At 39.9% G+C, this 27,131-nt stretch overlaps 1 protein-coding gene across 2 annotated transcripts in view; it reads left to right on the top strand.

The window, feature by feature from the left end:
- The window catches only part of F8 (coagulation factor VIII), a 110,654-nt gene that overhangs the window by 30,559 nt on the left and 52,964 nt on the right, over positions 1–27,131 (top strand). For both annotated transcript variants that reach the window (XM_032330388.1, XM_032330387.1), the window contains exons 7-12: positions 903–1,124; positions 3,126–3,384; positions 3,637–3,808; positions 9,293–9,386; positions 18,399–18,613; positions 20,536–20,686. In XM_032330388.1, coding sequence (XP_032186279.1) covers positions 903–1,124; positions 3,126–3,384; positions 3,637–3,808; positions 9,293–9,386; positions 18,399–18,613; positions 20,536–20,686 — 1,113 coding nt within the window. The remainder of the gene's footprint in view (positions 1–902; positions 1,125–3,125; positions 3,385–3,636; positions 3,809–9,292; positions 9,387–18,398; positions 18,614–20,535; positions 20,687–27,131) is intronic.

The following is a 27,131-nucleotide window of genomic DNA, read 5'->3' as shown; positions in this document are numbered from 1 at the left end:
AATAAAAAAAGATCCCCACACAGAATTATGATTGTGGAATTTCAGAGAACAAAGAGAAGATGTTAAAGCTTCCATTGGAAGAAACAGGTCCCATACAAAGGCATGAGAATTCAAATGGCTATACCATTCAGGGATTTCTAGGCCTTACTAGAGAGTTTGGACTTGAGACAGACAACAGATAATGGTAGCTAGTTTGAATTAAGATGGTGCGGGTAGTAATGATGGTGAAAAATATGTATATTTGAAAGCATCAGGAGCCAAAATATGAGACAGCTGTGCCCTAGTATTTAACGGGGTGAGATCTAAACATATAGTTGCTTGGGTTCCAATTTAAGCAAGTTAACTAACCTCTCCAGGCATCAGTTTCCTCTCCTGATAACAATAGTTTCTACATTCATGTGGTTACTGGAAATGAATGAGTTAGAAAGTTAAAACTTATAAAATCATTTGAACAGTGCTTGATCTAAAGCAAGTGCTCAGTAAATATTAATTATATTGCTGTAATTAGTATCAGACTGGACTTAAGAAGTGAGAGTGGTGAGAAGAATAACTCTCACTTGCATAATTTTGATATTGTTCAAAGAGAAAATATTTATTAATGAGAATAAGCCTTGGGCTGAGTCCTAGGTGATCCATTACTTGATGAAAGGTCAGGAAAGGAGGCAAAAGAAGAAGCTATCCAAACAATAGGGGGAAAAACCCAGAGAGGTGTTCGCACAGAGGCCAAGGGCAAAAGAGCTTGGCAAGCGTTTTAGTTGGGCAGTACCCTAGCATCCTTGGAAAGTTGGGTTCCAGTCAGTAATAAAATTTGAAGGTCAATTTGTCCATCCTATCCTAGAGACGTGTTTTCCATTTCAAGTTCTCTACTTCTTGACCATAACTGTCTTATTCCTATGTTATAGGTCTGACTGGATGTCACAAAAGATCAGTTTATTGGCATGTGATTGGAATGGGCACCACCCCCGAAGTACACTCAATTTTTCTTGAAGGTCACACATTTCTTGTGAGAAACCATCGCCAGGCCTCCTTGGAGATCTCACCGATAACTTTCCTGACTGCTCAGACATTCCTGATGGACCTTGGCCAGTTTCTGCTGTTTTGTCATATCCCTTCCCACCAACATGGTAATATCTGTTGATCTTGAAAATGAGTATTATAAATATTCAGCTCTTCTTTTACTGTCTATTGTACCTTGAATGAAAGAGGGCTTGAGTGTTAGTAGTACTGGGGAATTTTTAGTTTAGTGATGGTAGTGATGTCCAGAGCAATGAATAGCAAAGACAAGAGGATATTGCAGCATCGTGAACCTCCAGACTACAGGTGAACACGGAGGCACGCCAGCACTACCTGGAAGGAGGTGAGAGACATGGGAAATAAAGAGCCTGTTAGGAATAGCGGACCCTGGGAGAAGCAGTGTGGGAGTGGAAGTTGGTGAGCGTATGTGAAACACCCTGTGAGGCTTTCAGACTTCTTCATGAGGACTTTGCACAGGATTAGAGGGCCTGTCTAAGCAAGTTGGGGAACAATACAGTTTCAAACTGTTGTTAATGTGACCTCATTTGTAGCTACAGACTGAAAATTCATGTAACACGATCACCCCACCCCCATTTTCCTTCTTGTGTATTTACTCTGCTAACTCTTTATGTTGGCTTATTCTAACACCCCTCTTCATCTTCTCCTCTGTGGTGGCCCATGAGGATTGTTGGAGGAAAATGTCGTGTGTAACAGCACTTGTTTGTTCTAGCAGTCTTCAAATTCCTTGCCTTGGAAAAGAGATTTGATCTGGCTCTGTCTCCACTATTTTCCCCCTTATGGTCTATGAGCAATGTTGCCTTGTTTATAGTTCCCCATAGTGATGAAGAGTAGGGCCTCTTTCCTCATCTGTTGTATAATATTTATGAAGATTTTGACAAGATGTTAGAGGACAAAGGAAGTTGATCCTAAAGTTGCAGAGGAATAACTCATTTACTTGGATGCAGGTTGGTCATTACCTAGTTTGAGGAGTTTACTTAATGTTTTATTATTTTGACTTTTTCCCACTGATTTTAATCTTCATTTTTCAGAAAAATGTTTTGTCTTATTGGACCACAGACATTTTTAGATCTAGAATGAATGATGTTTAAAGCCACATGAACCCCAGACTAGTTGCTTGCCCCTCCTGAAATCTACCATATTCCCCATCATCTAGTAAGGTCTGCATTAGTATCGATTTTCAAAATAGCCCTATAGCATAGCTTGGGTGGGAATTATTAATCTCCACATAGTATAAAGCCAAAGGTGAAATTGAGTGTTGAGTAGACTTGTTGTAGGGCTTGCAACTGGTCCCAGGCAGACATGCTCTTAAAATATATAACATATGGGGTGCCTGGGTGGCTCAGTTGGTTAAGCAACTGCCATCGGCTCAGGTCATGATCCTGGAGAGGTCTCTCTCTCAAAAGTTGAAATCTTTCAAAATATATATATAAAACATATACAATAAAATCTTTCAAAACATATATATATATATATAGAAAGATTTTATTTATTTATTTATTTATTTGACAGAGAGATATCACAAGTCAGTGGAAAGGCAGGCAGGGATAGAAGGGGAAGCAGGCTCCTTGCTGAGCAGAGAACCTGATGCGGGGCTCGATCCCAGCACCCTGAGATCATGACCTGAGCCGAAGGCAGAGGCTTTAACTGAGCCACCCAGGTACCGCCTTAAACATATATTTCCTTAACTGTTAAGTTGTACCTCTTCATGTTTTTATGAGCTTGGAATGTCTTAAAATTTATATGTACAATGACACTTTTCCTAATAAACCTATTAAACCAATGGTTTGTATCATAATTCAGTGGAATACATACAGAAATCATTATAATATATATATTATAAGAGCAAATGAGTGAGTCTTAAAAAAGGGATAAAACATAGAATGGAGGAGAATCAGGCAGAAGGGAAGTGATGAGTGCAAAGATCATAACCCGAAAGTAGCAGCTATGGGAGAGTGGCAAGATAAGGCTATTTGTGTGGGGAAGGGAACACTTAGGAGAGGGTGCTGAAGGCCCGGTGAGAGACAACAACGTTGTAGAAGTTACGGCAAGTCTTATAGGAATCTGACATTGTTGGGTTTGTCTGATCCCAGGTGGTATGGAAGCTTATGTCAAAGTAGATAGCTGCCCAGAGGAGCCCCAACTACGGATGAAAAATAAGGAAGAGGAAAATTATGATGAAGATCTTTATGACTCGGACATGGACGTGATTAGCTTTGACGACGACAACTCCTCTCCTCTCATGCAAATCCGCTCAGTTGCCAAGAAGCACCCCAAAACTTGGGTGCACTATATTGCTGCCGAAGAGGAGGACTGGGACTACGCTCCCTCAGACCCCACCCCCAGCGATGGGTAAGCGCCTCTTAACACTTGGTATGAACTCGTCCTCATTTTTAAAAGGTTATTCCCAATTATTCAAAACAACCAATCTTCAAGCCGTGTTTATGGTTAGGTATAGATGCGGGGTCAAATAAGACAGCCTTACTAACGTAGCTAAGTGTCAGGCGTACTTGTATTTTTCTCATGCCTTTCCACCGATTAAATCATTTCAGCTCTTTCATTTCTCCTCCATCCCAACATCTCATCTGTTTGTGTCTCATGCAGAAGTTATAAAAATCTGTATTTGAACAATGGTCCTCAGCGGATTGGTAGGAAGTACAAAAAAGTCCGATTTATGGCATACACAGATGAAACATTTAAGACTCGTGAAGCTGTTCAGTATGAATCAGGAATACTGGGACCTTTACTTTATGGAGAAGTTGGAGACACACTGGTGGTAAGTTGAAGAGAAATAAGGTTGGGTAATTATGAAGACAAAGTCTGGAAAATTCTGAGTTTCTAAAAGCTTCATAATTGAGCCTTGTGTTTCAATGGATATGATCTTCTAAAAATTATAAATATTATACAAATAAATACAGATTATACATTTGTTTTAAAAATAGGAGTATGTAGAATACAAATGTAATGCCACCCATTAAACATGTCACCCCTTTGAAATAGTACATGGTCTTTGATACATATCCTTATATAATTATTTCCCACTAATCATGTAGTACAGGAATCAGCAAACTATGGCCTATGAGCCTAATTTGGCTCATAGTATGCTTTTGGATCACTGAAGGGATCCCAGGACTCTGTGATCATGACCTGAGCCGAAGGCAGACACTTCACCCACTGAGCTGCCCACGTGCCCTGGATTTCACCTTTTTAAAGAGTTGTAAAGAATAGTGAGAATAAGACAAACATGTGACAGAGACTAGATATGGCTCATGAAATCTGGAAAATCCAGAAAATGTCTGCTGACCCCTGATCCAAGGTATTAAGAAGGCTTATGCTGCAAAGAACAGGAAACTCAATAAGCCTTGGTTTAAAAAAAAATAGAGGTTTATTTTTTCACAATCAATTTGGAGATAGAGGGTTGTTTGTGTCAACTCAGCCGCTCCGAAATGTTGTGAAGGGTTAAATGTTGTGATCATTATACATGGAGTATTGAGCAGAACACCGTGAAACTATTACTAGTGCTGGAGTAGTACCAGTGCTAGGAAGAGAAATCCAAACACTGTGCCCACAGCATCTTGGTAACAGATATCCCTCAGCAGCCAGCGAAGGGCAGTTGGCCTCTGTGTAGCCCTCTTATGCTGAGACAGAAGGATCCCAACTCCTCCCCCAGGGAGTCTGAAATACTGAAATACTGAAAGCTGAGGACCTGCCTGCGAGCCACTGATGCCTGTGCCTAAGCAGAACAAAGGAGTACTACTCCCTGAGACTGATCCGGCAGGGTGATAAGCGGGCCGTAGGCCATGGGGGCTCAAGTCAGGGCCTGGTAAGGAGGTGTCCCAGGCCCAGGCCCGTTCTTACACGGCCAATCAGGGGTCCAAAGACTGTGCACAAGGACTGCCTTTTTGTGCCTTCACACAAAACTCAGTGTGGAGTTTTGTTAGATACTATCAAAGTGCCTTCAGCAGTTCTGCCGCAATTTATACCCTCACCAATAGTGTCTTACTGTGCTTTCCCCACATCATTGACAGTATCTATTATAAGCCTTCAGAAAATTTTCCAATTTGATGAGGTAAGTATTTATATATTGTCTTCATTTGCATTTCTCTGCTTAGTAGTGAAATTGCATATTGTTTCATGTTTGTTTGTTTGTTTGTTTGTTGACTATTTACATGACACCCTCTGCAAATTGCCTGAAATTTTGTCTAGTTTTCTATTAGAATGGTCGTCTCTTGCTTACATGTTTGTAAAAGGCTTTATACAATGTGGATATTGGCACATTGTTGTTATTTTTCAAAAATTTTCCCAGTATGTCCCTTGCACTTTTGTCCTACAAAGATTTTTAGTCTTTATACAGTCAAGATCTTCTTTTTTAAAGATTTTATTTATTTATTTATTTATTTATTTGACAGAGAGAGAGAGAGAGAGAGAGAGAGCGCACACACGCATGAGCAGGGGCAAGAAGCATGGGGAGAGGGAGAAGCAGACTCCCCTCTGAGTAGGGAACCTGAGGTGGGACTTGATCTCACGACCCAGGGATCATGACCTGAGCTGAAGACAGAGACTCAACTGACTGAGCCACCCAGGGGCCCCTATAGTATGCAAGATCTTTTATCAGTCTTTTTTAGTTATAATATTCTGGGTATCTTTCATTTATGATTTCTGCCTTGGAATGCCTTAATCACCTCCAGATTATAAAAATAGTCTATTTTATTCTTTATACTTATAGGTTATTCATAACCCTATCCAAAAGCAGACGCTTAACGACTGAGCCACCCAGGTGCCCCAGCAAGTCTCAAAATTCTAAAGAAAACTATAATGCAATATCCCTCATGAATAGAGATGCAACAGTCTTGCACAATACATTAGTATACCAAATCTAGCAACAATTTTACAAGAATATATGCCATGATCAAGTGGGATTTATTCCACAATAATGCAGGATGGTTCAATATACAAATACTAAGGCAATATACTATATTAATCAAATAAAGAACAAAGAGCACATGATTATGTAATAGGTGAAGAAAAACAGTTTGACAAAATCCACTACCCATTCAAGATGAAAAATGTTCCAGTGAACTAGCAACAGAAGGCAGGGTCCTTAATTTGATGAAGAACATTTAAAAAAATTTATTATGTGGTGAAAGATTGTTTTCCCCCCAAGACTGGGGAAAAAAATTAATGGTCTACTCTTGTCACTTCTATTTAATGTTGTATTGGAAACCAGTGCAGTAAGCCAAAAACAAAACAACAGCAACAACAACAACAACAATAAAAACAGGAATTAGGGACATTTGGATTGGAGAGGAAGAAATAATACTGTCTTTATTTGCAGATGACATGATCTTATATGTAGAAAATGATTAATACATAATAAAAAGTCATAAGAAATTGGGATTGCAAGGGACATCCTTATCCTAATAAAGATGTGCGGAAAACCTATAGTCACCATCATACTTGGTAGTGAAACTCAGAAATCCTACTCTTTTTTTTAATTTAATTTCTTTTCCAAGATTCATTGTTTATGCACCATACCCAGCGTTCCCTGCAATAGTGCCCTCCTTAAAACCCACCACCAAGCTCCCCAACCCCCAACTCCATCCCCTCCAAAACCCTCAGATTGTTTTTCAGAGTCCATAGTCTCTCATGGTTCACCTCTCCTTCCAATTTCCCCCAACTCCCTTCTCCTCTCCCTTCTCCCCATGTCCTCCATGTTATTTGTTATGCTCCACAAATAAGTGAAACCATATGATAATTGACTCTCTCTGCTTGACTTATTTCACTCAGCATAATCTCTTCCAGTCCTGCCCATGTTACTACAAAATTTGGTTATTCATCTTTTCTGATGGAGGCATAATACTCCATAGTGTATATGGACCACATCTTCCTTATCCATTCATCCATTGAAGGGCATCTTGGTTCTTTCCACAGTTTGGCAACTGTGGCCATTGCTGCTATAAACATTGGGGTACAGATGGCCCTTCTTTTCACTGCATCTGTATCTTTGGGGTAAATACTTCTGTTAAAGATCAGGATAGAACACATCTCTATTTGATATTTTAATAGAAATCCTAGCCAGTGTTCTCAGGAGAAAAAATAAAGTTTTCAGATTGGAAAGAAATAGACAAAACTGTTACTGTTTGAAGAATAAGTAAATGGATGACGCTTGGTGGGAGTCAGATTTCTCATTACTGAAAAGGGTAACAATAAAATAAGACTAGAGGGCCTGGGTGGCTCAGTGGATTAAGCCTCTGCCTTCGGCTCAGGTGATGATCCCAGGATCCTGGGATCAAGCCCCTCATCGGGCTCTCTGCTCAGCAGGGAGCCTGCTCCCCCCCCCCCCGCCCGCCTCTCTGCCTGCCTCTCTGCCTGCTTGTGATCTCTCTCTGTCAAATAAATAAATAAAAATAAAATATTAAAAATCATAAAATCAGACTAGAATAAATCATGTGATTCTGGATTAGAGTTGGAGACATCGGTATAAATCTGAGTATAATAAGAAAGTACTCAAAAAATAAGGGGTGCCTGGGTGGCTCAGCGGGTTAAACATCTGCCTTCAGCTCAGGTCATGATCTTAGCGTCCTGGGATCGAGACCCACTTCGGCCTCTCTGCTCGGCAGGGAGCCTGCTTCCCCCTCTCTCTCTCTGCCTACTTGTGATCTCTCTCTCTGTCAAATAAATAAATAAAATGTTTTTTTTAAAAAGTACTCAAAAATAAAAGAATAGGACAATGTCAAAGGACACAGGAGTCAATTTACAAAGTTTCTAATGGCCAAGGTGGAAGAATTTGAACAATAAAATAAAGTAGTATTGGATTAAACCCCAAAGTATAAAATAAATATCCATGAATCATTACTAATATTAGTAAATGGTTAAACAGGCAAATAAATGGGGAAGTAGAGACAGCTCACATTCAGAAGAGTTCTTAAAAAATTATGTAGGTATGGGGGCACCTGGGTGGCTCAGTGGGTTAAGCTGCTGCCTTAGGCTCTGGTCATGGTCTCGGGGTCCTGGGATCGAGTCCCGCGTCGGGCTCTCTGCTCAGCAGGAAGCCTGCTTCCCGCCCCCCGCCAGCCTCTCTGCCTACCTGTGATCTTTCTCTGTCAAATAAATAAATAAAAATATTTATTAAAAAAAACAACAAAAAATTATGTAGGTATGTAATTATTTGGGTTTAATTTTTGTAAAAGGTGTAAGGTCTGTGTCTAGTTTCTTTTTCTCTCTCTCTTTTTTCTTTTTCTTTTTCTTTCTTTTTTTTTTTTGCATGTGGGTGTCATTTGACCGTATTTGTATGGATCTGTTTCTGGGCTCTATATTTTGTTCAAAGGGAAGTTCTTAAAATGGAAGATGCTCCAACTTTATTGCACAAAAAAGGAGATGCTGGCATTAGGAGTTGATTCCCACATGCATATAGGTGGATTGATTTGATGGTAGGAGGACAAGGAATTTCCTTTCTCAGTGAAAATAGAAGCATCCAAGAGTGAGAATCTGAAACCAAATATTAATCAACTAAGGAAGTGGGAAGATTAATTTCTAGGAAACCCTAACAGGATACCTCAGTAACTTGAGTGATCATTTGACGTTTGTGATCATGAATTTTAAAAGGCTGATTGCAGAGCTGCGTGATTTTTCTTCTAAATCATTCTGCTGCCTAACTGCAGGCAAGGAATCAGCTCTTTAATGGGTTTTACCAAGTGAGTGGGTTTTAAGATAAGAATGCAGTTGGAAGTTGGTTTTTCATCCTCATATTGTACCCAGCCTCAGATCTAGGGACTGCTCTGATGTATCCAGTGTTCCTACTCTTCCGGCACTCCTCCCATTTAAAGCTCATGCAATCAGATAACGCTGACTGCCAGCCATCCTTAAACGTGTAATCCTGGTCGTGCCTGCCCGTTCAGTGAAGATTTTATCACCTGAGTCACTGTTTTCCTCTTCACTCTTGGGGAATTTAGTACCCAAATGGTGGAATAAGACTGAGGGGAAGCGGTGCCCTCAGCAGACATTCAAATTTCAATTAGTTTGATGTGCAAGGGATACTTCCTGAAACAATTGAAATAACTTTAAGGAAATGGAAATGAGCCTCTAGTGAAACACCTAACAAGTAGCTGTCTGAGCAATGTTATGGAAAGTCTCTCTGGGCTCAAACCCCTATAATCTGGATATAAAGTTGCTTTTGTCTTCCAAAGATAGATAATCTACACTCTTCCTGTCAGTCCTAGTTGCTTGAGGACTTGATCGTGTATTTCATTTATACTTTCAGATAATATTTAAGAATCAAGCAAGCCGGCCTTATAACATCTACCCTCATGGGATCACTGATGTCAGTCCTTTGCACTCAGGGAGATTGCCAAAAGGTAAGCGGTAGATCAGTTTTATTAAGTCCTAGTGACTTGTAGATATATATGAGGTCAGGGTCTCAAGAGCACTAAAGTTATACTGGGCCTTGCCACAGTTGGTGTGTACTGGATGGTCACTGTCCTTGGTGCTGATACTTTACAATACACAGAAGAAAATGCTATAATTTTTGCTTTAAACCGTGACATAATTTTAGAAAATTATGGGGGAAAATACTCCTTCATATTTACTCAGTTATTTATGATCACCAGTGCTTCCTATGCCTACCTAAAGATCCAGATTTCCATCCGGCATCACTTCCATTCAGATCACTTCTCTTCAATCTAAAGAATTCCTTTAGCATCCCTTGTAGTGCAAGTATGCTTAGATATAGATTCTCTTAGTTTTATTTTATTTGGAGGTGTCTATTTTGTCTTCACTTTTGAAGGCTAATTTTGCTAGATGGAGAATTCTAGGTTGAGAGGGCTTTTTATTCCTTTGAGCACTTTGAAAAATCTTATTTTACTATCTTCTGACCTTCATAATGGCTAAATTTAGATTTCATTGAATTATTCTTCCCCTGTATGTTATTGTTTTCTGACTGTGATTTTCTACATATTTATCCTATTTGCGGTTTGCTGATCTTCCTGGATCCATAAAGTTATATTTTTACAAATTTGGAAAGATCATGGTCATTATTTCTTAAAAAAAAAAAAAATTCTACCCTGTTCTCTGTCTCCTTTCCTGGGTCTCTAATTACATGAATGATATTTTGGTATTGTCCCATAGGCCTGAATATTTTCACCATATTTTTTTCTTTCTCGATCTTATCTGCCAAACAGATATTTCCTGTTGACCTATCTTCAGGTTCACTGATTTCAAACTGGAATTTCTGAATCACGGTGTATGTATTTCCGTGTTTAATAGATAGCCACACTTTTGTCCCCAAATGAAGTTATAATTCATACTCCTACATATGAAAGTATAATTTCCCATATTATTGATATCTAGACATTGATAGTTTTTTTAAAAAGATTATTTATTTATTTATTTGACAGAGACTCAGAGAACACAAGCAGGGGAAGCTGCAAAGGGAGAAGGAGAAGCAGACTCCCTGCTGAGCAGGGAGCCCAACTCAGGGCTTGACCCCAGGACCCTGGGATCATGATCTGAGCTGAAAGCAGACACTTAACCAACTGAGCCACACAAGTGTCCCTAGACATTGACAGTTTTTAAAAATCCTGCCTATCTGGTGGGTGAAAAGTGGTGTCTCAATGCTGTTTTAATTTTATTTTTTATTATTTCCTAATTTTAATTCCAATATAGTTAACATACAGTGCTATATTAGTTTCAAATGTATGAGGTGGTGATTCAGTACTTCCATACAACCCCCAGTGCTCATCAGGACAAGTGCCCTCCTTCATCCCCATCATCTATCTCACTCATCCCCCCACCTACGTCTTATCTGGTAACCTCAGTGTGCTCCGTAGTTAAGAGTCTGTCTTGGTTTGCCTCTCTTTTTCCCTTCGCTTGTTTGTTTTGTTTCTTAAATTCCACATATGAGTGAAATCCTATGGCATTTGTCTTTCTCTGACTGATTTTGCTTAGCATAATACTCTCGAGCTCCATCTATGTCATTGCAGATGGCAAGATTTCATCCTTGTTGATGGCTGAGTAATATTCCATATGTGTACGTATACACACACACACACACACACACACACCCTACATATGCTGATGGACATCTGGGCTTGCTCCATAGTTTGGCTATTGTGGACATTGCTGCTATAAACATTGGAGTGTAGGTGTCCCTTCAGATCACTACATTTGTATCTTTGGAGTAAATACCTAATAGTGCAATTGCTGGGTCATAGGGTAGCTCTATTTTTATGTTTTGAGGAACCTCCATACTGTTTTCCAGGGTGACTGCATCAGTTTGCATTCCCACCGTTGTAAGAGGGTTCCTCTTTCTCCACAACTTTGCCAATACTTGCTGTCTCTTGTGTTGTTGATTTTAAAGTGTGAGGTCATCTCTTATTGTAGCTTTGATTTGCATTTCCCTGATGATGAGTGATGATGAACACCTTTTCATATGTCTATTGGCCATCTAGATGTCTTATTTGGAAAATATCTGCTCAGGTCTTCTGCCCATTGTTTAATTGGATGATTCATTTTTGGGGTGTTGAGTTTTATAAGTTCTTTCTATCTATTGGATACTAACCCTTTGTCAGATATGTCATTTGCAAATATCTTCTCCCACTCAGTAGGTTCTCTTTTAGTTTTGTTGTTTCTTTTGCTGTACAAAAACTTTTTATCTTTTTAAAAACATTTTAAAGTTTAAATTCAATTAATTAACATATAATGTATTATTGGTTTCAGAGGTACAGACCTGTGATTCATGTCTTACGTAATACCCAGTTATATTACATCATATGCCCTCCTTAATGTCTATCACCCAGTTACCAGTCCCTCCACACCCCTTCCCCTCCAGCAACCCTCAGTTTGTTTCCTATAATTAAGACTCTCTTATGGTTTGTCTACCTGATTTCCTCTTGTTTTATTTTTCACTCTTTCCACCTATGATCCTCGCTCTTTTTGTTTTTTAAATTTCACTTATCTTAAAATCCACCTCTGATCATTGTCTTTTTCTGATTGACTTATTTCACTCTAGTTCCATCCATGTTATTGCAAATAGCAAGATTTCATTTTTTATGGCTATCTAATATTCTATTGCTCGCTTGCACACACACACACACACACACACACACACACTCTCGCTCTCTCTCTCTCTCTCTCACACACACACACACACACACACACACCCCACATCTTCTTTATCCATTCGTCTGTCAATGGGCATCTGGGCTCATAACATAATTTGGCTCTTGTGGACATTGCTCCTATAAACATTGGGTTGCACCTACCCTTCGGATCACTACATTTGTATCTTTGAGGTAAATACCTAATAGCACAATTGCTAGGTCATTGGATAGCTCTATTTTAACTTTTCAAGGAACGTCCATACAGTTTTCCAGAGTGGCTGCACCAGCTTGCATTCCCACGAACAGTGTAGGAGGGTTCCCCTTTCTCTGAATCCTCGCCAACATCTGTTGTTTCCTGACTTGTTAATTTTACCCATTCTGACTGGTGTGAGGTGGTATCTCATTGTGGTTTTGATTTGTATTTCCCTGATGCCGAGTGATGTGGAGCACTTTTTCATGTGTCTGTTGGCCATCTGGATGTCTTCTTTGCAGAACTGTCTGTTCATGTCTTCTGCCCATTTCTTGATAGGATTATTTGCTCTTTGGGTGTTGAGTTTGATAAGTTCTTTGTGGATCTTGGATACTAGTCCTTTATCTGATATTTCATTTGCAAATATCTTCTCCCATTCTGTTGGTTGTCTTTTGGTTTTGTTGACTATTTCCTTTGCTGTATAAAAGCTTTTTACCTTGATGAAGTCCAGTAGTTCATGTGTCTGGGTTTTTTGGTTTGTTTGTTTTTGCTTTTCATATATGGATTTTATGATATTAAGGTATGTTCCCCCTATCCCTATACTACGGAGAGTTTTAATCAAGAAAGGATGCTGTACTTTGTCAAGTGCTTTTACTGCATCTGTTGAGAGGATCACATGGTTTTTGTCCTTTCTTTTATTTATGTAATGTATCACAATGATTGATTCTGGATGTTGAACCAGCCTTGCAGCCTTGCACCCCAAATCCCACTTGGTCATGGTGTATAATGCTTTGAGTGTGCTATTGGATCCTGTTGGCTAGTATTTTAATGAGAATTTTTGTATCCATGTTCATCAGGGATATTGGTCTGTAATTCTCTTTTTTGGTGGGGTCTTTGTCTGCTTTTGGGATCAAGGTAATGCTGACCTCATAGAGTCTGAAAGTTTTCCTTCTATTTCTGTTTTTTGAAACAACTTCAGAAGAATAGGTATTAGTTATTCTTTAAATGTTTGGTAGAATTGCCTGGGAAGCCTTCTGGCCCTGGGCCTTATTTACTGGGATATTTTTGATTACTGCTTCAATTTCCTTTCTAGTTCTGGGTCTGTTCAGATTTTCTGTGTCTTCCTGTTTCAGTTTTGGTAGTTTGTATGTTTCTGGGAATGTATCCATTTCTTCCATATTGCCTAACTTGTTGGCATATAGTTGCTCATAATATGTTCTTAAAATTATTTTTTTTTCTTTGGGGTTGGTTATGATCTTCCCTCTTTCATTCATGATTTTATTAATTTGGGTCCTTTCCCTTTTCCTTTTGGTAAGTCTGGCCAGGTGGTTATCAATCTTATTAATTCTTTCAAAGAACCAGCTCCTAGTTTCATTGATCTGTCTACTGTTCTTTTGTTTCTATTTCATTGATTTCTGTTCTAATATTTATTATTTCTCTTCTCCTGCTGGGTTTAGGCTTTATTTGCTGTTCTTTCCTTAGCTCTTTTAGGTGTATGTTTAGCTTGTATATTTGAGATCTTTCTCATTTTTTTGAGAAAGGCTTCTATTGCTATATCATTCCTTCTTAGGACCAACTTTGTTATATCCTGAAGGTTTTGAACAGTTACATTTTCATTTTCATTTGTTTCCATGATTTTTTAAAATTCTTCCTTAATTTCCTGATTGACCTATTCATGCTTTAGTGGGATTCTCTTTAGCCTCCATGTATTTGAGCTCTTTCCAAAGTTCCTCTTGTGATTGAGTTCAAGTTTCAAAGCATTGTGGCCTGAAAATATGCAGGGAATGATCCCAGACTTTTGGTACCAGTTGAGACCTGATTTGTGACCCAGTATGTGATCTGTTCTGGAGAATATTCCATCTACACTTGAGAAGACTGTATTCTGTTGCTTTAGGATGGAATGCTCTGAATGTGTCTATGAAGTCCATCTGGTCCAGTGTGTCATTGAAAGCCCTTATTTCCTTATTGATCTTCTGGTTAGATTATCTGTCCATTTCAGTGAATGGGATATTAAAGTCCCCTACTATTATTGTATTATTATCATTGTGTTTCTTTAATTTTGTTATTAATTAGTTTATATAGTTGGCTGCTCCCATATTAGGGGCATATTTACGACTGTTAGGACTTCTTGTTAGATAGACCATTTAATTATGATATAATAGCCTTCATCATCTCTTATTACAGTCTTTGGTTTAAGTAGAAGGATTGCTTTCCAGCTTCCTTTTGATGTCCATTAGCATGATAAATGGTTCTCCACCCCCTCACTCTCAATTTGGAGGTGTCTTTGGATCTAAAATGAGTCCCTTACCAACAGCATATGGATGGGTCTTGCTTTTTTATCCAATCTGATACCCTTTGTATTTTGATTGGCTCATTTACATTCAGAGTAACTATTGAAAGACATGAATTTAGTGCCATTGTATTACCTATAAAGTCACTGTTTCTGTATAGTGTCTCTGTTCCTTTCTGGTCTGTGTTGTTTTGGGGCTCTCTTTTTGCTTATAGGATCCCTTTTTTACTTCTTGTGGGGCTGGTTTAATGATCACAAGTTTTTTTAGTTTCTTTTTGTCCTGGAAGATCTTTATCTTTCCTTCTATTCTGAATGGCAGCCTTGCTGGGTAAAGTATTCTTGGCTGCTTATTTTTCTCATTTCGGACCCTGAATATATCATTCCAGTCCTTTCTGGCCTGCCAGGTCTCTATGGATTGTTCTGCTGCCAATATAATGTTTCTACCATTGTAGGTTAGGGACCTCTTGTCCTGGGGCACCTGAGTGGTGCAGTTGTTAGGCGTCTGCCTTTGGCTCAGGTCATGATCCCAGGGTCCTGGGATCGAGCCCTGCATTGGGCTCCCTGCTCAGCGGGAGACCTGCTTCTTCTTTTCCCACTGCCCTGCTTGTATTCCCTCTCTGGCTGTCTCTCTTCGTGTCACGTAAATAAATTCTTTTAAAAAAATAAAAGGACCTCTTGTCCCAAGCTGCTTTCAGGATTTTCTGTCTCTGAGATTTTTAAGTTTCACTATTATCTGTCAGAGCATTGACCTATTTTCATTGATTTTGAATAGGATTCTCTGTCTTCTGGATTTTAATGCATGTTTCCTTTCCCAGATTAGGGAAGTTCTCTGCTATAATTTGCTCCAAATATACCTTCTGTCCCTGCTCTCTTTCCTCTTCTTCTGGGATCTCAAATATTCTAATATTTTTTCACTTTATGGTATCACTTATTTCTTGAATTCTCCCCCTGTGATCCAGTAGTTGTCTCTCTTTTTCTCAGCCTCTTTTTTTTCCATCATTTAGTCTTCTATATCACTAATTCTCTCTTCTGCCTCATTTATCCTAGCAGTTAGAGCCTCCATTTTTTATTGCATCTCATTTATAGCCTTTTAAATTTTGATCTGATTATGTTTTCATTCTTTTATTTCTCCAGGGAGGGATTCTCTAGTGTCTTCTATGCTTTTTTCAAGCCCAGCTAGTATCTTTATAACCATTATTCTGAACTGTAGTTCTGACATCTTACTTATATCCATACTGATTAGGTCCCTGGCAGTCCATACTGCCTCTTGTTCTTTTTCTGAGGTGAGTTTTTTCATCTTGTCATTCTATCCAGATTAGAATAGATGAGCAAGAGAACAAAATACTAAAATGGCAACAACAACCCCTGAGAAATATACACTAAACAAATCAGAAGAGACCCGAAACTGAAATAAAAAAGAGGGAGAGAAAGAGAGAGAATATAATTAGACAGGTGAACAGAATAGAGCAATATCTCAGACCCTGTGTGTATTTTGGTCTATTTGTTAGAAAACTAGATCCCAAAACTATAAAGAAAGAAAATCTTATATATGTATAAAAAGAGAGTTAAATACAATGAAAGGATAGAATATAACTGTAAAAATGGAAATTAAAAGATAAGAAAAAAAAACCCAACAACCAAAAAGGAAGCATTATAAGAGCAGAGCAGAGCAATACACTATCTCCTGAGTATATTTTGGTCAGTTTGTTAGAAGAAACTGCATCCCAAAATCATAAAGAAAGAAAAACTTATACATATTAAAATAAAATTAAATACATTGAAAGGACAGACTGTGACTATAAAGATGAAAATTTAAAAAGACTTTAACAAAACAGAAAAAAGATGCAGAAAAAGAAAAAACAACAACAAAAAGCAGAATATGACCAGACAGATGAATAGAACAGAGCCATATACTAGATTTTAGGTATATTTTGGTCTGTTAGAAGAAATTGCATCACAAAATTGTAAAGAAAGAAAAACTTTTACATATAATATAGACACACACACACACACACACACACACACATACACACATATATATATACAAAAAAAATAAGATTAAATACAATGAAGGGATAAAATGTAACTGTAAAAATGAAAATTAAAAAAGATTTTAAAAGGAGTTGATAAGATAAGAAATTGGCTCAAAAAGGAAAGAAAATAAATTAACTTTGAAAGACTAAAGAATCATGGAAGGAAAAGTCATGAATTCTAGGTGCTGTATTCCCATAGTTCTGAAGTTTTGCAGTTCTCATCAGTCAGTACAGTTGTTCTTGGCTGGATGTTCTTGCTGATCTTCTGGGGGAGGGGCCTGTTGTTGATTCTCAAATGTCTTTGCCTGGGGCCGAGCTGAGTACTCTGCGCAGGTTCGCTTTAGGTAGTTTTTTTCTCTGAACGCTTTCCATACAGCTTTGGAGGACGGGAATGAAGATGGTGGCCTCCCAATCACTGGCACTGGAGCTGAGAGCTCAGGGCCCCACTCCTCAATGTGCCCTCACAGAAAAGCAATCAATCCTCATTTGTGTCTCCCTGGCCTCTGTCCAGACTCTGTGCTCACTAGGCCTGTGACCGAGCATTTCTACCTGTGGCACATGACCCCGTTTGGAGTCTCCAAACCCAACAAACTCCTGCAGCCCACTCCTCAGCTCCATCTCTGTAGCCGGCTTCCCCGGTCCAATACCTGGGAGCTCTGCCACACTCAGGCACCCCCAGTCTTCCTGTGAGCCTGCAGGGGTCACACATCTCTCAGTGGAGCACACTTCTAAAAGTTCTGATTTTGTCCTCCACTGGTCTATCACTTGCCAGGAGCTGGTTGACAGAGGCTCCCTGCCTGCACCCCACACCCCTACAGTTGGTCTTCCTAAATATCATCTCGGATTCAGTTCTCTGCACCCCCTACTTGCAGAAAGTGGTTGCTCTTCTGTTTGTAGAGTTGCAGCTATTCTTTCCTTCACTCTCGGGTTGAGTTCACAGGTGTTCAGAAAGGTTTGATAGCTATCTAGCTGAATTCCTGGGACCAGACGAAATTGAGGACTCCTACGTCTCCACCATCTTGGACTTTTCTCTTCTGCAAAAGCTTTTTATCTTGATGAAGTCCTAATGGTTCATTTTGCCTTTGTTTCCCTTGCCTTTGGAGATGTATATAACCAGAAGTTGCTGCAGCTGAGGTCCAAGAGGTTGCTGCCTGTGTTCTCCTCTAGGATTTTGATGGATTCCTGTCTCACACTGAGGTCTTTCATCCATTTTGAGTCTATTTTTGTGTGTGGTGTAAGAAAGTGGTCCAGTCTCATCCTTCTGCATGCTTGCCATCCAGTTTTCTCAACACTGTTTGTTGAAGGGACTGTCTTTTTCCCATTGCATATTCTTTCCTGCTTTGTTGAAGATTAGCTGAACATAGAGATGAGGGTTCATTTCTGGGCTCTCTATTCTGTTCCATTGATTTATGTATCTGTTTTTATGCTGGAACCATACTGTTTTGATCACTACAGCTTTGTAATACAACTTGAAGTCCTCGACACACTTTAACTGAAAAACAATGTGGGAATCTTCAACTTATAATAGGTGCAAATTTAGTTTCAATTTATTGAGAAGCCTCACATGTACATATAAATTTGTAAAGCCCTTGAAATAACAACACGACTTAGCAATATGTGGCTTGTTACACTCTAATCTACCAATTTAATTTACCAATATGTGGCTTGTTACACTCTAATCTACCAATTTATCTAATTTACCAATATGTGGCTTGTTACACTCGAATCATGGTGTTTTGTGCTTTGGGCGTGGGTAGGTGTGAAACATTTGAAAGATATGCCAATTCTGCCAGGAGAGATATTCAAGTATAAATGGACAGTGACTGTAGAAGATGGGCCAACGAAATCGGATCCTCGGTGCCTGACCCGATATTACTCAAGCTTCATTAATCTGGAGAGAGATCTAGCTTCAGGACTCATTGGCCCTCTCCTCATCTGCTACAAAGAATCTGTAGATCAAAGAGGAAACCAGGTGGGTTCTTGTCTTACCAAGTTCTGGGTTTGATGGACTGATGCCGCATATGAACTTCCAGCTATTTCCTATACTTTCTCAGTGTAATGCCCCCCTGTGGTCTGCAGAAAATTTAGTAGTCTGCAGTATTGGCCAATAAAAGAAACAAACTGGGTTTCTCACAGCTGTTTCTGAATTTAGTTAGGTTTAATAAACTTGCCTGCTGGATAGAAAGGGGAGGCTGTCCTATTATATTTCTCTAATACTCATTTACAGTCTAAAATTTCACTTTCTGGGGTGCCTGGCTGGCTCAGTTGGAGGAGCATGTGACTCTTGATCTTGGGGTCATGAGTTCAAGCCCCTCATTGGATGTAGCAATTACTTATATTATAACTAAAACTTAAAAAATTTAAAATTCCACTTTCTGTAACTGATCTTGCTTGTTTTTACATGCTGAACTACTACTCATTTTTAGATGACCCATGCATCTGTGTCAGAGTCTAGACTTCTCCCTTGATGTCTCATGATGGGTGACTCAGAGACACCTCAGAATGAACATATCTGCAGCATCCAGCACAGTGCTTGGCATGTAGTGGGAATTCAGTAAGGATTCGTTGAGAAAAATACAGGGAAAGATATAAAATATTTCAGAAATGTTTAAAGAATTTAGACCACTTATGCTGCTTTGAGAAAAGAAAGCTAAATTCTCTGCATAAGGAAAGCCTGGGTGGCACAGTTGGTTAAGCATCCAACTCTTGACTTTGGTTCAGGTCATGATTTCAGGGTTGTGAGATCAATCCCCATGTCAGGCTCTGTGCTTCATGCAGAGTCTGCTAGGACTCTCTCTCTCCTTCTCTTTCTGCCATTCCCCCATCAAAACAAAAAAACAAAATCTTTTTTTAAAAAAGGAAGAAGCCTACTGCTTTGCAGAAGCTCATTGCTTAGATCAGAATGACTCATGGCTGTATTGCTGAGGCTGGACCACATGTCAGTTTGGTTATTTATTACATAGGATCTTTACTAGTCTGAGAACATTTCCTTGGGTTAGAGAGTAAAGCATGTGAATTTTAAAACCTGTCGCATGCAAACCCCAAAAGCATAAACTTGGGAAAGTATCTTTCCTGACAAATTTTTCCTAATTATAGTTTTTCCACCAATTTTTTGGAAGAGGACTGAAATGTAACTCTATATTTTTTAATGTCCTCTCTTCAACATTTTGGTTTCTGTAGTGCCAGGTTATGCAAACTGAAATTTATGCATATTAGTGAAGCTTATACATTAAGTCTTAACAGAATCAATTAGCAAGTAACTAACTCATAACTTTGGTTCATGCATAAACTTCTCTTTTAAAAAGAACTTTAAACTTTTTTAACAGAAAACTTTAGATATTAGTGTTAGTTAACATTTCATGGCCCATCTTAACTTGTTATTTGATTTCTGTTTTCTGTTTTTAATTTTTTATAGATTGGGAGCTATAGGATAGGAAGCTATAGATAGGAAGGGCTCTTGCTAGATCGAAGTTTAGGAAAGGCATTAATCTTACTTGACTTGACTAACTTGTTCAAGAAAAACACTGAGTAATCACTTGGGTCTTTAAAGAATGAAAGTCCTATAATCTGAACATGGAGGGAATAAGGCTACAGAGTGTACCAGAAAATCCGCCAGCATATGGCCTTGGATCCAGAAGAAACTAGGTTTAGTGGGTCCAGTCACCCTCTCGCCCTGAGGCCACGTTTGCTCTAAAGGGTTAGTCACTGCTGATAGCAGCCACGCCTACATCCCCCGCCCCGTTACGTGTGTAACAGTGGCGCGTCGGGGAAATAGGAACCTAACTGAGGGATTCAGTATTTATTCAGTATTTATTAATCGTTTCCACGCAGACTACTAATTCTTAGGCAACAATACTGATAGCATTTCTTTCTTTCAATATGTGTCATTAACAGATGATGTCAGACAAGAGAAATGTCATCCTGTTTTCTGTATTTGATGAGAATCGGAGCTGGTACCTCACAGAGAATATGCAGCGTTTCCTCCCCAGCACAGACGCTGCCCGGCACCGTGACCCAGACTTCCAGGTCTCTAACATCATGCACAGTAAGTAAAGCCGAGCTCGAGTGCAGGTGACGCATTAACTCACATGCTGTGCGACAGTCCTATTTCCTTAAAAACTGTTACCTGGGGACTCCTGCGTGGCGAAGTCAGTTAAGCATCTGACTCTTGGTTTCCAGTTAGGTCACGGGATAGGGTCCTGTGTCCGGCTCCGTGCTCAGCAGGGACTGTGCTTGAGATTCTCTCTCCCTTTGCCTCTGCCCCTTCCCTGTATACAAGCTCTCTCTCTCACTCTCTCTCAAATAAATAAATCTTTTAAAAATTAGGGGCACCTGGGTGGCTCAGTCATTGGGCGTCTGCCTTCGGCTCGGGTCATGATCCCAGGCTCCTGGGATCAAGCCCCGCATCGGGCTCCCTGCTCAGCCAGGCATCTGCTTCTCCCTCTCCCACTCCCCCTGCTTGTGTTCCCTCTCTCTCTCTGTCAAATAAATAAATAAAATCATTTTTAAAAAATAAAATAAATAAAAATTGATATATATGAATGTGTACAGTTTTATTTAAAGGCTTAAATATAATCATATACTGCATATATTTTTTTTCTTTTAGAAGGCATTTCAAAGGGTAAATAAAATGAGACACAACTTTCATTTACCCAAATACGCATAGTCCATCCCTGATATAAAATGCACTCGGGGTTCCTAGCTGGCTCAGTTGGTAGAATGTGCAACTCTTAAACTCACAGTTGTAAGTTTGAACTGCTTATTGGGTGTTCAACTAAAATCTTTTTTAAAATTCTTTTAAGGGACTCCTGGGTGGCTCAGTAGATTAAAGCCTCTGCCTTCGGCTTAGGTCATGATCCCGGGGTCCTGGGATCGAGCACCACATCGAGCTCTCTACTCAGCGGGGAGCCTGCTTCCTCCTCTCTCTCTGCCTGCCTGTCTGCCTGCTTGTGATCTCTGTTTGTCAGATAAATAAATAAAATCTTTTTTAAAAATAAATAAAAATAAAAATGCTTTTAAATGCACTCAATTGGTAAGTTACACATAAAATACAAAGGGAATGCAATTTTACACATATAAACCAATTGCCAACTATAGCAACTCAAGTCAAATTAATCAACACACTGTACATTAAAAAAACACACCTTTTCCCCAGCTTTACTGACAAATAAAAATTGTATATATTTAAGGTGTACAACATGATTTTTTTGTGTCTACTTGGCTGCCTCCTCCCTTTTATCTCTCTGTTTCCTTCCATGTTACACCTTCCACTAACCTTTTCATGTCCAGTGTTAACCCATGTTAAAATTTTCTACATGATTATATAATCATAAACACACACACACACACACACACACACACACACACACACATATGTAGTCTTAGTCTGCTAGGCCTGCCATAACATAGTACCAAGCAATGGGTGGCTTCAACAGCAGAGATTTACTTCCTCACAGTTCTGGAAGCTAAAAGTCTGAGATCAAGATTCAGCAGGATTGGTCTCCTCTGAGGCCTCTTTCGTTGGCTTATAGATAGCCACTTTCTGTGTCCTCACATGGTCTTTCCTCTGTGCATGTACATGTCTGGGTATAAATTTCATATGCTTTACTTAAGTTTAAATTCAACTGGCCACCATAGAGTATCTCATTGGTTTCAGACATAGTGCTCATCAATTCATATAATACCCAGTGTTCATGACGTCCCGCACCCTCCTTCATGCCCACCATCGTTACCTCTCCCTCTCCCCACTCCCTTCCACCAACCCTGTTTCTTTCCTGTGATTAAGAGTCTCTTATGGTTTGTCTCCCTCTCTAATGAGTTCCAGTTCAGTTTTCCCTCCCTTCCCCTATGCTTTGCACTGCTTCTTACTTCTTATAGTCCACATATGAGCGAAGCCATATGATGGTTGTCTTTCTCTGCTTGACTCATTTCACTCAGCATAATACCCTCTAGTTCCATCTGTGTCGGTGCAAATGGCAAGAGTTCATTTTGTGATGGCTGAGTAGCTATATTTTCAGCTTTCTGAGGAACCTCTGTACTGTTTTCCAGAGTGGCTGCACCAGCTTGTATTCCCACCAATAGTGTAAGAAAAAACAATGGAAAATTTTAAACTGAAAGATAAAGGTATAATGAGAATAAACCTCAAATTCTGTGTACTGTTCTCCCCTGGCACTGGAGTTTTGTAGTCCTGTGTGCTCTGTGAACTTGGTGTTGCCTGTTGTTCCAGCTGGTCTTCTAGGGGAGGGGCCTGTTGTGCTGATTCTCTGGTGTCCTTGCCTGGGCGGAGTTGCACTACCCTTGTCAGTGCTCAGTGAGAGCTGCTCCAGATTGCTCTTTGTGGCTTTTGTTCCCTGAAGGCTTTCTGTGCCTCTTTAGAGGATAAATGTAAAAATGGCCGCTTCCTGATCTCCAACCCCAGACCTGAAAAATCGTGGTCCCCTCTCATCAGTAAACCCTCAGGAATAAGCAGTCTTCACTTCTGTGTGCCAAAGTCTACAGACTCCTGCAGTGTGCACCTGCACACACCCTCCCAGGGAAAGGCAGAGGGTGGCAGGGTTTCTGCCCTTTGCAAGTCCTGCACACAGAGGCAAATCGCCGGATCCTGCAGTGGTTCATGTTTTATGGCAACCCAAGCATTGGCCGTAACTGGTTGCCTGCTGCAATGCTTGGGAACTCTGCCAGCTCAGGCAACCCTGTTCTTTCTGTGACCACTGGGATCCTGAGACCACACAGTCCCACCTAGGATTCTGCCCCACTTTACCACCTGAGTGCCTTTCAGGCAGGGAAGTCCCTAACCGGAGCAGACCTCTAAAGGTTCTGATTTTGCAGTCCACTGCTGGATCACTTTCCGGTAGCTGGGTGATGGAGGCTCCCTCCTGCCCTGTGGTTTATTTTTCGGTATGTTGGCTCAGATTCACTTCTCCACAACCCCTATCTTGCAAAAACTGGTCGGTTTTTTATTGGTAGAATTCCAGCCGTTCTTTTCTTATATCTCAGATTCAATTCATAGGTGTTCAGAATGATTTGATAGTTAAATTAAAGGGACCAGATGAAATGAGATTCCCTGTTCTTCTGCCATCTTGCTTCCCCTCCACAAATTCATATATATATATATGTATATATATATATATATATATATATTTATTTATTTATTTATATTTATAAAAACACCAGTCGTAGGGGCACCTGGGTGTCTCAGTCTCAGCTGAGCATCCAAGTCTTGATTTCAGCTCAGGTCATGATCTCAGGGTCATGAGATGAAGCTCTGCATCGGGCTCTGTGTTAGGTGTGGAGCCTGGGCTCAGTGCACAGTCTGCCCCTTCTTCCCACCCCTAAAATAACGATATAAATCTTTTCAAAAATGTTCAATCTCACTACAGTACCATGCTACTGGATAACTAGTACAGCATTTTGAAACCAGTATGATTGAAACCATTAAACCCACCGAATGCCTAAAAATTTCTAACAGAACACATGAAGTAGCTATCTGAGAACCCTGAAAAGTAGTTGCCAGCAGGTAAATTGGGGAAGGAAGCTAGAAAGTTTTAAAAAGCATTCATACTAAAGTGAGGAAATGAAACCAAATATGACATGTTTATTGCATAGAAAATCTCAAGAACTTGACAAGAAAACTCGTAGAACTAATAAGTGAGTTTAGCTTCATTGCAGAATACAAGATGAACATACAAAAGTCCGTCATATTTCTATGCTCCAACAACAAGCTACTGGAAACACAATTACGAAAATACCAATTGTAATAGCTAAAATAGGCATAAATCTAACAAATGTACAACATTTGCACACGAAAAATTGTAAAACATTGTTGCAAGAAAATTTAAGACATAATGTGGAGAGATACAGTGATCACAGATTGAAGAAGTAGAGTGAAGGTCAGCTATAAATTTAATGCAATTCTTAGTAAAATCTCAGCAAGTAAAATCTTAGTAAAATTTGATAGAGAAAAGCATATTATAAGATTTATATGGAAAGGCAGAGAAACTAGAATAAGCCAAAACAATTTTGAAAAAGAAAAATTAAGTTGGAGGACTCATACTATCTGATTTTAAGACTGTCTATAAAGCTACAGCAATCAAGATAGCATTATATTGACAAAGATCAAGGACACAGAATAGTGTAGCGATAGACCCACACGTACATGGCTGCTTCGTTTTTGGCAAAGATGGAAACACAATTCAGTGGAGAAAGGATAGCCTTTTCAACAAATAGTTTTAAAATAATTGGTCATCCATATGAAAAAAAAATGAACCTTGACCTAAATCTCACACCTTAGCAAAGATTAACTGAAAATGGATCATAGATCTAAGTGTACAATGTAAAACCATGACCTAGAGCTAGAAGAAGACTTCCGATTAATGACATCAAAATCAAAATCCATAGAAAGAAAATATTGATAAATTGAATTTCATCAAAATTTAAAACTTACTGTACAAAAGATAAAGAGAATGAAAAGTTAAAGAGAATGAAAAGTCCCAGATGAGTGGAAAATATTTGCAAATCTCGTATCTGAATGCTCAGGCTCAGCAGTTAAAACTAAAAATGGGCAAAAGATTTGAACAGACACATCACCAAAGAAGATATATGGAAGGCAAAGAAGTACTGAAAGGACACTAAACATAAGGAATTGCTTGAGGGGACACCTGGGTGGCTCAGTCAGTTAAGCATCTGACTCTTGATCTCCACTCGGGTCTTAATCTCAAGGTTGTGAGTTCAAGCCCCACAATGGGTTCCACACCTGGCTTAAAAAGCCTCAGTGAGATGTCCTTCCATGCCTATTTTAATAGCTGAGATAAAATGTCTAAATTAAATATGCAGTAGGAGCCTTCCCAGTGCTGGTGGGAGACAGTTAAACATATACTTAACATATGATCCGGCAGGACCACTCCTGGATATTTTCCCGAGAAAAATGAAAACTTATGTCCACACAAAAACCTGCCTGGGAAGGTTTATGGACACTCTATCCATCATTGGTAAAACTTGGAAACAGACAACTTGAGCCTTGAGCCGGGGGTACCCCAGAAGCACTCACCCGTGGTCATGCAGCCTGCCCTTGGAGCACTGCCTGGAGGGGAGAAATGGCTGAAGTGACCAGCCGGGACGAGCCGGAGGCTAGAGTCCCAGCCCCAAGTGAAACTGTAGGCACACCCTGTGAGAGCAGCATATGCTTGTTGCCAAGGGTGAGGTCCTCTTCTTCATTTGCCACTTCTGAGGTTCGGCCCTCTGCACCCAGCTCCAGTGATGAGGAAGTCCTTGAACTCTTTGTCCAGGAGCTGAGTAAGCAGCGCTCCTTCTGACCACAGGGCCCCAGAAGATCCAGTCTCTCCTTTCCACACACTGCACTCATCCCCCTGTTTTCCTTGTCCTGACTTGACTTGAAATTGGCTGAAGACTACACGAGAATGCCTCTTACCCACTTCCCATCCCAACTGGAAAATTCCAAGTGATGTGTCCTCACTGGCATCATGCCCATGTCTGCTGCTTGGCTGCTGGTCGGCTTGGGGGACATCCCCATCCTTTGCTCCTTTGTGTCCTTTTCCTCTGCCATCCCCTTGGGGCAGGTTCCTCTGCTGGACTTGTACCAGTTAACCCCACAGTAAAAGAGGAGCAGGAGGGAACTTCACATTCCCTTGTTCTAGATTCACTTTAAAGCTTAATGCCTTCGAATTTTTGTTTGCTTTGTAAGAAAGAACAAATACATATACGTATGCATGTGTTTGTGTTTTGTGAGGTGGGGGAGAAATTTTTTGGTTTCGATAAAACTGGGTGTGAGGAGGTTTTGAATGCTCTAGCCCCAAGCTTCTTCCATTTGGGCCAGCCATTCGACATGGGGGTTGTCCCACCAAACTAGGGGAGTCTCCCCCCAAACCAGGGACTTCCTTCCCACAAGTTCCTTCCCCTCTTTCTCTTTCAAGATTTTGTTTATTTATTTGAAAGAGAGTGAGAAAATGAGCAATGTTGAAGGGCAGGGGGCAGAGAGAGAGAGAGAAAGAAGCAGACTCCCTACTGAGCAGCAAGTCCGACGTGGGGCTCGATCCCAGGACCTGGATATCATGACCTGAACCGAAGGCAGATGCTTAACTGACTGAGCCACCTAGGCACCCCACCCTCCCCCTTTCTATGAGGAATTAAGAAACCATAACTTTTTGGAAACTCAGTTTTGGGGGGATTTATTTGGGTAAGTTTTGAGGTCCATGCCATTTTTATCCCCTGGGAAAAATACAATGAGGGAGAAAGGAAAAAAGGAAACCTATCCTTTCCCACCTTTACCTTTAGCTTCCAGTCTCAAAAGGTGACATACTGTATTATTTCATTTACAAGGCATTCTGGGGAAGGCAATGTATAGGCATGGAGACTAGAACACTGGCTATCACAGGAGTTTTCTATATCGAATGAGATGTTCTGTATCCTGACTGTGCTTGTTATTACACACATTGATATATGTGCTAAAGCTCATAAAACTGTGCACCAAATAA

This window comes from Mustela erminea, chromosome X (genome assembly GCF_009829155.1).
Source record: "Mustela erminea isolate mMusErm1 chromosome X, mMusErm1.Pri, whole genome shotgun sequence".
Classification (NCBI taxonomy): Eukaryota; Metazoa; Chordata; class Mammalia; order Carnivora; family Mustelidae; genus Mustela; species Mustela erminea.
This window is presented reverse-complemented; position numbering and strand designations above follow the sequence as displayed.